General features: G+C 38.1%; 1 protein-coding gene across 1 annotated transcript in view; it reads right to left on the minus strand.

Moving 5' to 3' along the window:
* MYBPC1 (myosin binding protein C1) overlaps positions 1-14458 on the minus strand; it is a 54650-nt gene that overhangs the window by 13377 nt on the left and 26815 nt on the right. The window contains exons 13-23 of the mRNA XM_074825823.1: positions 13752-13914; positions 13313-13419; positions 11947-12080; positions 10660-10816; positions 9911-10015; positions 9023-9211; positions 7436-7570; positions 3964-4032; positions 2697-2864; positions 2123-2211; positions 553-748 (exon numbers count right to left, since the gene is read on the minus strand). Coding sequence (XP_074681924.1) covers positions 553-748; positions 2123-2211; positions 2697-2864; positions 3964-4032; positions 7436-7570; positions 9023-9211; positions 9911-10015; positions 10660-10816; positions 11947-12080; positions 13313-13419; positions 13752-13914 — 1512 coding nt within the window. The remainder of the gene's footprint in view (positions 1-552; positions 749-2122; positions 2212-2696; positions 2865-3963; positions 4033-7435; positions 7571-9022; positions 9212-9910; positions 10016-10659; positions 10817-11946; positions 12081-13312; positions 13420-13751; positions 13915-14458) is intronic.

Below are 14458 nucleotides of genomic sequence, written 5' to 3' on the forward strand. Positions count from 1 at the left end.
CTAATATGCATATGCTGTTTGATTGTATAAGGACATGATATTTTGGGAAAGTTAAAACCAGTTGAAGATGTGTTCCTAAAAGACAAAATCGGACAATCATTATAAAGGCTGTGCTACCAGTTTTGTCTATTATGTAAAGAAATAGATTGGTAAAAATTAAAAATAAATGCATTTTCTGGTCTGTCTTTCCCACTTTCATGTACTTTCAAGATTTAGGATTTCTTCCACATTATACTTGTGACAAAGTTACTATGAATTTACTACCATTTCTGGCTATGGATACCACTCAGTGGGGAAAAGCTTGCATCCTGGATAGACAAGAACATGAAAAGCATAACAGTGAAGAAAAGAGACTGACATGTTCCAGCAAGCACCTGCCTTTGTGTAGGGAGGTTTACTTAGAGACCACAAATCTATAGCCAAGTAGTTGGACATGGAGAGCCATCACTTTTGAGAAAGATGCTCTTTGGGATTCCTCTGTTTTCCTATAGCCTTATAATGGCTGGAGTCTGCTTCTCTGGCATGCGTTTATTTTTAATTCTCAAAACATACCAACAATCTGAATATCTATTGTAGCTTTGTCCTCCAAGTTCTCTACTTCCACTTTCATGTTATATTCTCCAGAGTGGTTCCTTTCAGCCTTTCGGATGAATATGATAGTGTCATTTTCAGTGTTGCGGATGTTGATTTGGTTCTTGTCTATTGGAGAACCATTTTTCTGCCATGATACTTTTGCCCTTGGTTTTCCCTGTAAGAAGCCAGGAAACAATTTGTATATGATTGTGGGAGAGAAAAGGGAGGGAGAGAAAATGGGGTTATTTCCCATTCTTCCCAAAAGGAAGCAATAACCGTCCTGAAAGAACTGTGAATTCTTTTTTAAATCATACAGCATTTGAGATGCAATCATATTAATTCACCTAAAATGCATATTTTTTACCTTTTTCTTTTTTTTTTTTTTTTCCAGGAGACTGAAAATATTTGCTAATTATGGCTAAATTGGACAACTAACTTTCTGGCTAAATTTGACAATTTCCAGTTTTCTAAAAAAAAAAAAAAAGGAGAAAAAACCAGAAAATGCAGAACAAAATATTTCACTCTCTGTAAGTGCCTACATTCTCTACACTGCCAGTGAAAGAGTAAAGTGGTGGACTAAACCTCCAGGGATCCCAAACTCTCTTTCTCTGCAAAAGCAGTCGGAATAGTGTTAGGCAGGCTGGGTTGACATCTTTTGTGTGCCATTTTTGTGGGCCTTGTAGTGCCCAATTTAGGTACTTAAATCAGAGTGAATTCCACCTGCTTTACCAGGGAATTTGCCTTCCAGAGGCAAACAATTTGCAGATGCTGTCTGAAAAGGGTAATCTCACACTTTTTTAAATGCCTGATCTTAGAGAATAACCATACAATATTCCTTTAATTTCTTAAGAGCAGTGTCTCTCGCAGTGTATTGCTGATCAAGCTTTTATAAGGCTTTTAAGAGCCTTGTAGAAGCCAGATTATGCTCACCCAATATCTTTAGGTGTGCAGACATTAAATATAAATTAATTCTGCTGTAATTCTTGTATTCAGAAGAATAAGGACCCTGCAGGTAGAGAGACAGTCACTTTGTAAAAGGTATGGGAATGAAGGTTAACACAATGCTGTGGGAAAACGTGCTATATCCTTAGAAACAGTCATATTATAGCTGCGATTTCAAGGTTTTAAAAGTTGTAGTTACTATAGGAGACAGTGAAACTCTGCCCACTCTTCCCCACCCTCTTCCTCTCTCATGACAAGAAAATTATTAAGTGCTATTTTGATACCATATGTAACTACTGCCAGTGTAACCATTTTGCATTGGGTTAGCGATTATCTCACATGTAATGTCTACTGTGAGGATTTGTAAGTGTCCTTTGGATGACAGATGACAAATCAGTCTGTCTAAGCTAGTTACCCAATTCATTAATTGGCTTAACTAATTTGTTTGAGACATCAAAACAAAAGCTTTCAAGTACCTATGTACTTCAGTGTGCTTCCACATCTGCTTAAGTTAACTCACTGGCCTACCAAAGTTACACAGAAATAAGTTAAAAAGCAGCAGTATAAGAAAAATAGAGTATTTTCTGTCAGTGTTTTTAGTTCTTACCTGGAAAGGAATAACGAGATTCACAGTTTCTCCAACTCTTCGAGTATAGGTTTGTTTTAAGTGTCTTGGTAGACGAATCTTTGGAGGTTCTGAAAAAAGCCAGAAGCTCGTGTTTGACATTTATCTTCTTTTCTAACTGAGGCAGCACTGGTGGGCATCAGTATAAATAGGAGACTGTGTGGTCTACAATTCCCAAAAGCGACTAATGAGCGAGGTATCTTAAATTTCTTGGTCCCACAATGTTACATTCAACACACTGTTGGTTTTTGTAACACCAAACACTATGATGGTAGGAATAGGCAAGAAACTCAGCTCAACTTAAAAAAAGCAACATCAAGTTCAACTTCTGCAGAAAAAAAGCCTTGAAAGCCTGAGCAATAAAGGCTCAGAAATGAAACAAATAAAAATATTATTATTTTTTTGAAGACATTTCATGATTTCTATCCACTGTACAATGGCTTTATATGGCCATATCATCAGTTTCCAACAACAAATCAGTATTAGCCTTAAAAAGCCAGTACTAAGTATGGAAGCAGATTGTATTTGTGGGTGAGCGTAGGCAGGAGAATCTTACCTATCACTTCCTTGACTAAAATAGGCCCTGGGTGGTACCTGGGCTCACTTTCACCAGCAGCATTCACAGCTTTTACTCTCACAAGGATTTTTGAGCCAGTCGGCAGGCCACTGATAGTAAACTTCGTTTTGTCTGTCAGCTCCGGGTTAGCCACGATCCATTCATCAGCTGGTTTAGGGAAATGAGGAGGGGAGGACGAATCAAAAGAATAGGGAATTATAAATACATCCACTGCACGGATGAGGAAAATTAAAGAACAGTAATAGATTCATTATATTCTAATGAATACCTCTATTTTGTTTCTCTAATTATGCTATAACATGATATTGATTCACTTTCATACATAGGAAGAATGTTTCAAACCTTAAAGGATTTCTGCTGATTATATATTTATATTTAGAAAAATAGATTTTTTTATAATGTGTCTAACATTTAATTGTACCAGAGAGAAAGCTGATTAACTTTAAAATTCAGCTGACAGAGAACAAGGGGGACATAGATTATATTTCCAAAAGAACTCATCATTGCTTTAACAGCTTCCTTGGAGAGAAGTGGGGTTTACAATTATTTTCAGCCAGTACTGAGTATCCTTGAAAGTACTACTGAGAGCACAAGGATGAGAGAAACACAGAATATTTACAAATTGCCATGAAATGCCATCTCTGTTCGTGCCTTTAAAAAAGGTAGGCTGTGTCAGAATTATTCACATAATTACAGCATTCTCACATTTTTTGTCCTACCCCTGGGCAATCACATGTAATCCATAGAGTGATCATAACAGTAAAGTCTTTCAGAAAAGCTTCAATTACAAATGATACTGTCTTTTCCACCCTGTCCTCCAAACATAGATTGCTTTAACACTGCTGGTACCTTGACATTTGGAGTCAGATTTATGCAGTAGCAAGTCAGTATCAATACTTTCCACATCATATAAAGACAGCATTATAAAGATGGTACAGAAGACAAGGGAACTGTTATAAACTAGAGAGTCCTGCAGACTTAGAGCGCAATTCTGTTGTACATTTTCATAACTGTGCATCTTTTAGGAATTAAGTTCTCCTTCACGCTGCTTCTTTCAGCTTCTAGCAGAAGAGGACTGCAATCAATGACTGTTTCCTGAGCACCTCCCCCTCCCCTTATACAGGTACTACAGCAAATTCTGTAGACTGTTGCCCCTAAAAGTCACTCTCAGAAATTTATCTTTACTTTTACGAAAAGAGTTTTTCTTTCATTAAAGAAGATTTATATCCTTTGTTGAATACTGTACCTTCCAGGTTAAAAGGTGGCTCCACCAATTCCTCAGACAGATCTGTCGATATACCTTGTGAGAATCCATCTTTAAAATTAATCAGAGACACCCACTTTCACACAGATGGAGCATTTTGTCAGTGATTAGCAATTCCTGTTAGTAAGTATGCAAAGATAGATGCTGGGCTTTAAAGATTTAGAAGACCCATATTTAGGGAGACTGCAGGGAGGAAAGAGATGGGAAGAGGGCACCTAGATCAAAGAACAGTTATACATGATGCTCACAGGAAAGCTAATGGATAAAGGAAGAGGAGGAGATAAGGTTGGTTTTTTACTTTGGGCCTGATCACAGCCCTGAAAAGATGAAAAGAAAGAGACAAAAGGAACATTTGGAAGAGAGAAATGAAACAAAATCATGATGGGAGAAAGTATAGGAGAAGAAAACACATCATGGAACAGAGAAGAAATTCAGAGAAGAATTCTGAGTAAGAGAGACAGAAAAAGAGAAATCTTGAAAAAAAAATTGGGGAAACAAAGGAAGAGAACACATTTAGCTAAAGGCAACATAGAAATAAAATTAAAGAAGGCCAAAACTGTAGATGATGACAGATATGTAATCACAAAGGCTTTATTTCCTGGAAAAAGCTATCACTGCCCTGAATTTCCTGGAATCCTGGACTTGGCTATTGTCAGGATAATAAAAATACTATTCTAGTACCTGTGCATGGTCCTGGATGGGTACATTGGCAAAGATCTCAGCCAACAGAGACTCTGAAGTGCCTATTTACTACATATGAAAACATATCATCTGCAGGTGCAATGGCCCTTTAAAGGCAGATAAACTTAGTGTCCTAGGGAAAACTAGTGCCAAGTTCATCGGGCTGCCCTTGAAATGTCACAAAAGAGCCAGTTGGCATCATATATTACTAGGAATTGATTTCTCTAGTGTCAACTCCACATCAACACAGAAAGAGTTCAAGTTGGATGTTGTAAACTAGCCCTGCGGAGTTCTATATTCACATTATTCACACCCGTGCAATGCTGGATCCAGACACCCATGATGAGACTCCAATTCAGTAATATACACAGAGAGGTGTCGAAGGTGCTACCACAGTTGAGAAGTCCAAGAGTCCGCCATGTTGACCAAGTTATGAGGTTCAGACTAAAGAGAAATAGCAATTTTCACAAAGCCAACCCAATGCTCATGGTACATGATTCTTCTAAATTATGATTCTATATATTTTTTTTCTCCCTATTTTCAGCTTGTGATTTCTCCTAATGATTTCTATGATAAGGAAGACTCAAAAAAGCCCTCTTTAAAACTGCTTCAGTGACAATGATGAAAGAATGGAGAAGGTGAAGACAAATGAGTTTACAAACAGATAACTAAAAGAACAGCAGAATGAATATAGACAGTCATAAAAAGTACCTTGAAATTAAAAAGAGTTATTAAACATTATAGAAGATATTAGTTTGAGGCAGAACAGGCACTGAAAGGACTGAGAAAAGGAGGAATTGTGATATTGCAAGAAAGAAAAAAAGGACTGAACACAGAGAAAAGGATGTACATTCCAATAACACATCTTTTTTAATTGGTATTTTCTACTAAACTTGCCTTTTCCTAGCAATTTTCATAACATATATACATAAATAATGTCAATTGTGTATATATAGATGTATATGCATATATAGGAGGCTTATATAGATATACATAAACACTCAGAAAACTATGTAAAATACATTGTACCCATTGTATTTTAACTGAGGTGGGTAACAATAAAATGACAGACTTGACTGCCATTTTCTTGTATCTTCGTATGTTTTAAACCTATCTGAAAAAAAAAAAGTAAAGAATTTGTTCCTTTCAACAGGTATGCAAAGATCTTCTGCCTCATAGTCCTTAAACGATAGATTTGGAAGATTCCTCTGAAAACCATATACTGTCATGTCAAGGGTTTTATGACAGTAGAATTTTACAAGCACTTTTAACTTTTTTTCCCCACCATCCTACCAATGCTAAACAGAGCACAATATACAGCATACACTGAAGTCCTCACTTTGACAGTCTCCTTCATATTCCCATACGTCTTTCCTGTGAAATGGAAACTTTATAGGAATGCTGTATCTTGATGTGAGACTGCATGCTTACTCGTTCTGAGCTGTTCCCACAGCTCCCTCCCAATATACAAAGAAAACCCTTCCTACCATTCCAGCAGTGTCTGCCTTCAGGTAATCTTCTCCAGACCTCTGAGCTTCTTGCAGTCTGTTCCTGCTCCTTACAGATATTCAGCTCAATACTACAAGATGCTGAATGCTCCTGAGAAAAGCCAGTGGTTCTTCTTCACTCGCTCTCCCACTCGCCTGGGTGAGAGCTGAGGGCACTCTGCTCCTGTGGTATCTGACCACTTTTGTGAACTACTGTTTTCCTGGATTGTCTGAATCTGAAACACGTGACAGTGTGAATGACAAGTTCTGTCCTCTACCTCTTGTCCCCGGGCCTGTGGACTGCATTCAAGAAAAGCTTTCACTGAAATAAATGCCTTTATGAAAAAAGGTGTCCAACTCACCACTTGATTTACAGTGCAGTTAAGAGCAGCAGCTAGCACAGCTGAAGATTAGTGTCCCATTCATCCAAATACACAACACTGCTGGAGTCCCACTGATTGGCATTTGCCCACAGAGGCTGGGTATTGCATATACTACTCCGGGCTATCTGATACTTACCCAGGTGTTGGTGGATTTTACTTTTTGCAAATAGACTTCATTTGATGCCAGTTCAGAAGAAAATCTGCTGGAAAATACTGTTTCTGCTGCTTGATCACCACACTTAGTTGTACAATATGAATTATATTTCCCTATTCCTTGTTATTTTACTCTTATAAGTTTATTCAGGCTCTTACATCTTTATCTTTCCCTTTCAGTTCTGTATAGATTCATGTCTTAGATGGACATAGTTAAAGATCCTGTATCTAACTACACTGAAACACTGGAGAAATTCAATATCCAGACATGAACTTTACATGCCTAGATAACTTCTGCAGCCAGCTATTGGAGAGGCTGTCTGTCCTCAGTATTGGGAACTGGCACTTGAAGTAGCCAGTCAGTAGTATGTCCCTAAAACGCAGCCAACTTGCACATATTTTGGACCACACTTATAGCTATTCATTATTTTCTATTCATTCATCTACTCTTTACTGCATCAACTCTTCGTTTAGCTCAAAAAAGAGGTCAGTGATTAACATGGTACTTGGTACACCACAAAAGATTATATGGCGTTTGATCTGGATTTCAGATTTCAAATGTAAGATGGGTTGAACTACAATCAGTGAGCAGGATCTGGAATACAAAGCAAAGGAAGCCTGAACAAAACCCTTCTGCTGACTGATTAGTCTCTGCCTTAAAGTGAGAGCATCTGATACCTGTAGAGAAAAAATGGAGAAAGTCTCACCTACTTCCACCATGAATAACATACCACAGTCGTTGTCACTTACTTCCTTCAAAGCAGTACTCTACAACGTAGCCATCTAACCCTGCTGCTCCGATGTGGTCTGGTGGCCTCCATTTCATTGTAACTGTGGTATCAGTTACCCCATCCACTGCCAGGAGAGTTGGTGGACTAGTAACAGCTGAAGCAAGCAGGCAGTGGGGAGAAGGCAGAAAACTGTGTTACAATTAAAGGTTTACATTTATGGTGTGTATTCCTCTAATTAATTTACCATCATAGGTGACAGGCTAAATCCTGCCAACCAGGCATTTCCAATCATCCCTGGCACGTCTTTCCCAGTTAGGACCAAACTAGGAGAAGCAGGTACCTCATCCCATATCTGCTCACAATCTAATCCAGAGTGAAATTCCTCCTACTGAGGAGTGAGAAGGTCAAAGAGTGGTGGAAGGTAGAACAGAGAAGTTGTGAGTAGCGTATCCTACAACAGCAGGTATTTTCTGACAACAGGAGAACATGCTGTAGCAATAACAGCCACCTTCTCCCTCCTCCTCTGCACTGTGGGGGTGCCACTGGCCAAGGTGGAAACCTTTGCTGGCCTACAGAAAAAGACACCTTTCTTTTACAGGGACTTGCAGTTGTCACAATAGTTTGAAAATCTGTTTCTTTACATGAAGAGGTCACCAAATTAGTCTGTCATTAGGCGAATGACAAGGCCTTCTAGCTGTTACATTAACACAAAACAATAAGTTGACATGTAGAATAGTATAAAATAAGGCCTCGCCTGATTTGGATTGTATATGCAAAAGGATATTGAAAATAAGTGATCCTTTTGGGGATAAAAGGCCCTACGTCAGCTAATGGCGATCCATGAGGCATAGAGTGAAATTAGGGTCTATTCAATTGTATCTTATCATATGATTTACTGCAATATTGGGCAAACCCACTTAATTTTTTCCATAGATTCCTACCTTTATGGTAAATTGTATACCTGTGTTTTCTATTTTTTAAAATGGAAATGTATGGATTATATGTGAATACTTGTACATCTTTAAATGGCAAGCTGCTATGTAACAGCAAAGCATAAGTAGTGAAACATGAGTCTCATTTTCATACAGTGTAGCCTGCAGATAGTGATCTTTAGACTTCTGGTCACTTTTCCTGACCATTTTTGGCCAAAAGCCAGTGCCTGACTGAATGTATAGCAGGAGAAAGACACACAAAACAACAGGACTATAACCCATCATCTTTATCAGTTCTCTAAATTGCCAGTCTAACTGGCAGTAGTTTGACTCTATTGCCTCAGGAGGTACCTATGATACACAGAAATGTGGAACTATTACTTCTGGTCCTTAAAACATACTGACCATAGTATTGACTGTATCAGGCTCACCTATAGCATGTCACTGTTTTATTGTAATACACCATTTTTCTGTCTATACATCCTTGTTTCTTGTTTATAAAAGACTATAAATCCTTCAGAAATAGACATATAGTTTATGCAGGACCTTATAAAGACAGGTCCTGAGCAATGCAAGTGCAACAAGAACTACAGTTATATAATTAGATGACTGTAATAATATATTAACGATAATTTTCTAAATGCATGCCTATCTCTACGCTCTTGATTACTTACCTAAAGGAACAAAGGATTTCGAAGGCATACTTGGTTTGGAAATGCCTATTGCATTAACAGCAAACACACGGACCTCATAAGCAACACCTTCAATCATTTTCTTTGGCTCAAAAGTTGTTTCTTTACACAGTTCAAAATTCAGCCTCATCCACCTGGAGCTTTGCTTCTTTTTCCTTTCAATGAAATATCCTATTGACCAAACAAAATTTTATTATAGTAAGTGGTGGCATAAAGCTCAATAGTGAAGGGTCTTTTTTTTGACTGCCCAATGGCATTTTTTCTGGATACACCTCAATATCACCTTCTAGCCTCAGAGTGGTTTAGGGATTATTGTTAAATTTTTTCCATCACAAGCTATCTGATAGTCACCTGTTTGGCTTTCACAGCCACATAAGAGCTTTTTTCAGACTTCAAAACACTGCTGTATTTAGTTCAAAGTGAAAAGGGCCTGATTCTGCTGGCCTCTGGGCCCCTCTGACCTTCCTCTTGGTTCAGTGTATTAGAAAATATTACAATCTACTCAGTAAATTGTTTCTGAAATTCCTGCTAAGATTCAAAGAGGCTAACTGTTCAAAGTTTGGTATTACAAGAGGTTGACTTTCAAGTAGGTTAATGGTTGGACTGGATGATCTTCAAGGACTTTTCCAACCTAGACGATTCTGTGATTCTGTGAAGCAGGGGCAACATACAAAATGACAAATCTCAAAACATTAGAAAAACAGGTATCTGATAAAGTCAAAGATTGGGTGGAACATTCTTGCAACTGAATACTCAAAGTGCAGCTCTCCAGGGCCTGAGCTAAACTCTGATCCTATGGTGTTCATTATTTGGGGTTTGTTTCTTTTGCCTATATTAGAGCATCACCACAAAAATAAGAAAACTATGTACCTAAGATGGGCGATCCACCATCATTTGCTGGAGGTTCCCAGGTCATAACACACCAGTCTTCACCCACTTCAGTCACATCTGGTGCCTGAGGAGGATCAGGAACATCTGTTGTAAACAAAGTAAATATTATTAAAAGAAACCCCCACAACTTTCTTCTTTTTGTGTAGGTTGAAATAAAAAAATGTCAAATAAGAAACAAATCTGAATAGCTTTTATAGGAGTTCCTAACGAAGAGACAGCAAGAAAGGAAGTCTTTGTGGATCTTGTCAGGTGGCTAGGGAGGAATAAATGCCAAGCTCTTCAGCACAGCCAAGACACTTGAGAGGCACTTGAGGGCATGTGGTAAGACAGAGCCCACAGCCATATGGAGAATGGAGAATAGTGTTAAGGGAAGCCTGAAGCAACTGCACAATTTGGCCCCTGCAACATGAGGTGGCAGTGGGGTGATAATTAACTCCTACTCAAATCCCATGCTAAATTCCTGTGTCCTTCAGTAACACTGGGCCTCATACCCTTGCACCTCAATTCCACACTTGAAAAAGGGACAAATAGGAAAATGGAAGTTTTCGGAGAATCTACAACAGTTTGGTAGCTAAGGAGGACAGCATCTACAGAAGGGACACTTCAGATAGAGGAAGAAGAATTTGTCTCTTGTTGGGGTGCAGAAAATTAGGATTCCTCAAGGAGCATTTATTGAAAAGAGCTGTGATAAAAGGCATGGCTCATACGCAGTGTTCCACATGACTTACCAACCACTTTAATGTTGATTAGAGCTGTATCCTCTCCAGCCTCATTCTTTAATGCTATTCTGAAAGGACCTGAATCTTCCCTCTCAGCTACATCAATGACCAGACAGCTGCTGTCTGGATATGTTTCTGCTCGTATTCTTCCACTGTCTGTGATCCACTAGGAATCAAAGTAAGCAGAGGGAAAATATTTTCTAGATTCAGGAATCAAAATGCTCAAAAATCAAAATCCAAATGCAGTACAGGACACTTCAGCAACAATACTAAAGCAACCATAAGAAAAAACACACTAAAGCTCAGAATTTCAGTCACCCAATGATCACATAAATGACAAAATAAATTAGGGACAAATAAATAACTTTAAAATATGGTAACTGTTTTGTACTCAGTCAGCCATTGCATCTCAAAGGAAGAGGCACTAGGCTTACTTGTCCTGTGAGCAAGAACATGCTTTTGTCAACACTACCTGTCATTAATTTGATGGAGAGTAGTGGATTCTCCCAAAAGTCAGATTGAAATGTAATGCGTTCAGTTTAAAGGTCAGAGTGATTGTAATGGTCAGTAGTTTGTCCTCATAGATTTCAAATGCTGGCACATATTTTGGAGTAAGAGCTCTGCTAGAATAATTCCCTATTTGAACAAGTCCACAGTGGTGATACTACAATTAATGTTTGAAAAATAGTAGTCAGAGGTTTGAGCAGGTAGGTCTCACAAATCCAGTAATAATAACATGTTCCAGCTTCCACATACCACAATGAAAATTTAGATGTGAAAAGTGGATTTTTGGTGTTCCACAGCCAGGGATTGAGCTATGCAAACTTATGCATTAAGACACCAAATGCAAGCCACCAATCGCCCAGCCTATTGTTTCATTCAAGACTTGACACTCCATCAGAATTTATCATTCATTTTCCAGAAACAGACCATACCATGACTTCCTGTTGAAACCTGGCAGCCACTCTGGGCAGTATATACAGAAGATGTAGCCATTTGGTAGATTTTCACCAGTTTTCTTCTGCATCTCATATATCTCTCTCTTTCACATTTATTTATAGCAAATCCATATTTTTTTTCCTTTGTTAACTTCAGCCTTTGCTCAAAAAAACCCAAAAGATACTAAATAATATTTATCCATTTTACTCTTCATTTTTGAACGAGAGTTTTTTAGATAAAATACATCTCCTCCTTATTTTCTGCCATTAAAATCAATGTCTTTACAAGGTTAAAGGTCAATTTTTGAAGGAAAAGGCCCTTTGTTAAGCTGAAGAAACATTTATAATGACAATGTACCTTGTCCCCTTTACTCCACGTGACTTTTGGAGTTGGCTCGCCAGTGATAGGGATCTCAAGTCGTAGTTTGCTTCCTGCCACTACTGTCACAGTGTTTCCTTCCCCAAGACCATCCAGGTGGAGTTTAGGAGGATCTGAAAAAGGAGAGATTGTCCAAATTTGCCATGTGGCTGCCACTCTGAGAGTTCAGTGACCTGGCACAGGTCTGCAATATAGAGAAACGTGCTCTCTGTTTTGTATTTTCCTTGTATTTTTAGTCAACTGATCTTTTGTTCAGAATAAAATTTGTGAAGACAATTTATTTTTAAGAAAATCATTATCTGATGAGAAATAAATCATGGCACCACAGAAATTTTTGAATAGTAGGACCATAAATAAAGAAAAAAATCTATCTTCCTGAGGCAGAATTATGTATATTCAGGTAACTTCTGAGAGAGAATTCCTCTAAGTGGCTCTTGAGAATTTCCATTACAGGCTTTCTACAACACCTTTTATCATACTTCAGACATCAGTGTTCTTACAGTTTAAAGTTTTCTTAACTGAAATACTTTTTCTGAAAATGAAATGGTAATTTTTATTGTATCCCATGTGTATGGAGAATAACCGATGAATATCCTCTTGCAACTTTTTTTAATGTATTGGAAGTTATATCGGTGGGTATAACCGTCCCATTTCATTCTCCCTAAACCTTGCCAATACTTTTTCCAACACAGATATCCCACTTCTTTCAGCTTCAATTACAGAACATATTTTCTAAAACTTTGGTCATTTATATTACTCTCCTTTTGACTTCCAAGTTGCTGGTTGCCCATAAAAGCCAGTGAGGTATTGCTGTGGAAAGAGTCAATGCCCTGTTTTATTTTTGTTTGAAAGACCAGGATCATTAACAAGCCTTCTGTTTTGCTAAGTGAATAAAAGCTGGTCAGAAGCATATTGCTCTCTAGATAGCATTTAACATATTTAAGGAATAGGTAAATATGTATCTATTCTACTAATCTTCTACCAGACTAAATCACATTTTGCAATGTCAGCAAGTCAATTTTTCAAAGAAGACAGCATTATATCTGAAAAGAGGATAGCAACGGGTGTTTTACACAAACTCTTAATAGTGGTTTAGGTTTAGGAATTCAACATCAAGAAGGCTTTCCCCAGGAGCTCCCTGGCTAAACTACGAGCAGATCCTGAGCACAGGCAACGCGCTGTCTGACTACCTCACTTGCATTTTGTCAAAGCACCAGGTCTACTTTCTCTGGTAGATGCCTGCTCAGAGCAAACAGATTGTAAGCAAGGATATTTCACATTGCTTTGCATTTCCAAAGGTCAGAGAAAGAGATGCTATATATAAGTCATTGTGCCATCTACTTACCCACAACATGTACTTTGCATGGAATATTGATATTATAGGCATCTGGTACAAACATGTATTCACCCTCATCATCAACAGCAGCACTCCCTATGACAAATCTGTGGATTCTGTAAAAAAATAAAAAATAAAAAAATATAAATTATTTGTGAAGACTGCCTGAAGCTACAAGGAAAAATCTGTGAAAATTTTAGGAGATCTGTGCAAGTGTGTAAAATTACTGACTAAAATTGCTTTGCTGGCTGCTTAGTGGTATTTTAGCTGATTAAATACTGTGTGATTTGTACAAAATATTATCGAGACAACCACCAAATAATGTAACCAATTTTAATATTTTTTGTTTGAACACAGAAATACAAAAATACAGGAGTGTAATCCACATATTGGCACATCTCTACAGTGTCATTCAATCAAAAGTCAAGTCAATACACAACAGGCTTACCTTCCTTTGTGATAAAGCTTTACACGGTCACTAGCTTCAATCAGTTGCCCATTTTTGTACCATTTCCCTTCCACGTTCTCAGATATCTCACACTTCAAGTGGATTTCCTGTCCAAGCCTCACAGTCTGGTCTTGTAGTGCAAGTGATATCTTCAGTGGTCTCACTGAGGAAAACAGAAGCAGAGATATTAATGCTAATATCAAATAAAATCAAAACTCATGATTTTGTCACAGAGCTGCTACTAGCCATCACAGTAGTCTACAAATCAGAAAAATGCCTCCAATAATAAAGTTCTCAAGTCAAAACACCAGTAATATGTACATGTAAACTACATGAATTAACCTCTCTTCATGTAGCTGTTGCCTTAGAAAGGGTGATCGAAAATACCCAAGCCGTGACCTGAGAAACTCCATGGATATTGCCAGTAGAAGAACTAAGACCAGGAGCATAATTTGAATATTGTCCCCTTTCTCGTGTTTGGGTGCTGAAGGTAGGGTATTTCTATCCCCCCAGAATCCAGTAAGAAATTTTCAAGAAGTGAAAGACCTGTGTCCCCAGACCTATGCACTAGACGGGATTACAACCCACCTTTCCTGTGATCTAACAGTGAAGTAACTGCTCTCATAGCTCTCCCAGCTGATCCAAGATAATTTGGAGACTTACCAAGGTATTTCATCACAAGTGGGGCTGTGGTTCTCAACCTGTTT

Source organism: Strix aluco, chromosome 5 (assembly GCF_031877795.1).
Source record: "Strix aluco isolate bStrAlu1 chromosome 5, bStrAlu1.hap1, whole genome shotgun sequence".
Lineage (NCBI taxonomy): Eukaryota > Metazoa > Chordata > Aves > Strigiformes > Strigidae > Strix > Strix aluco.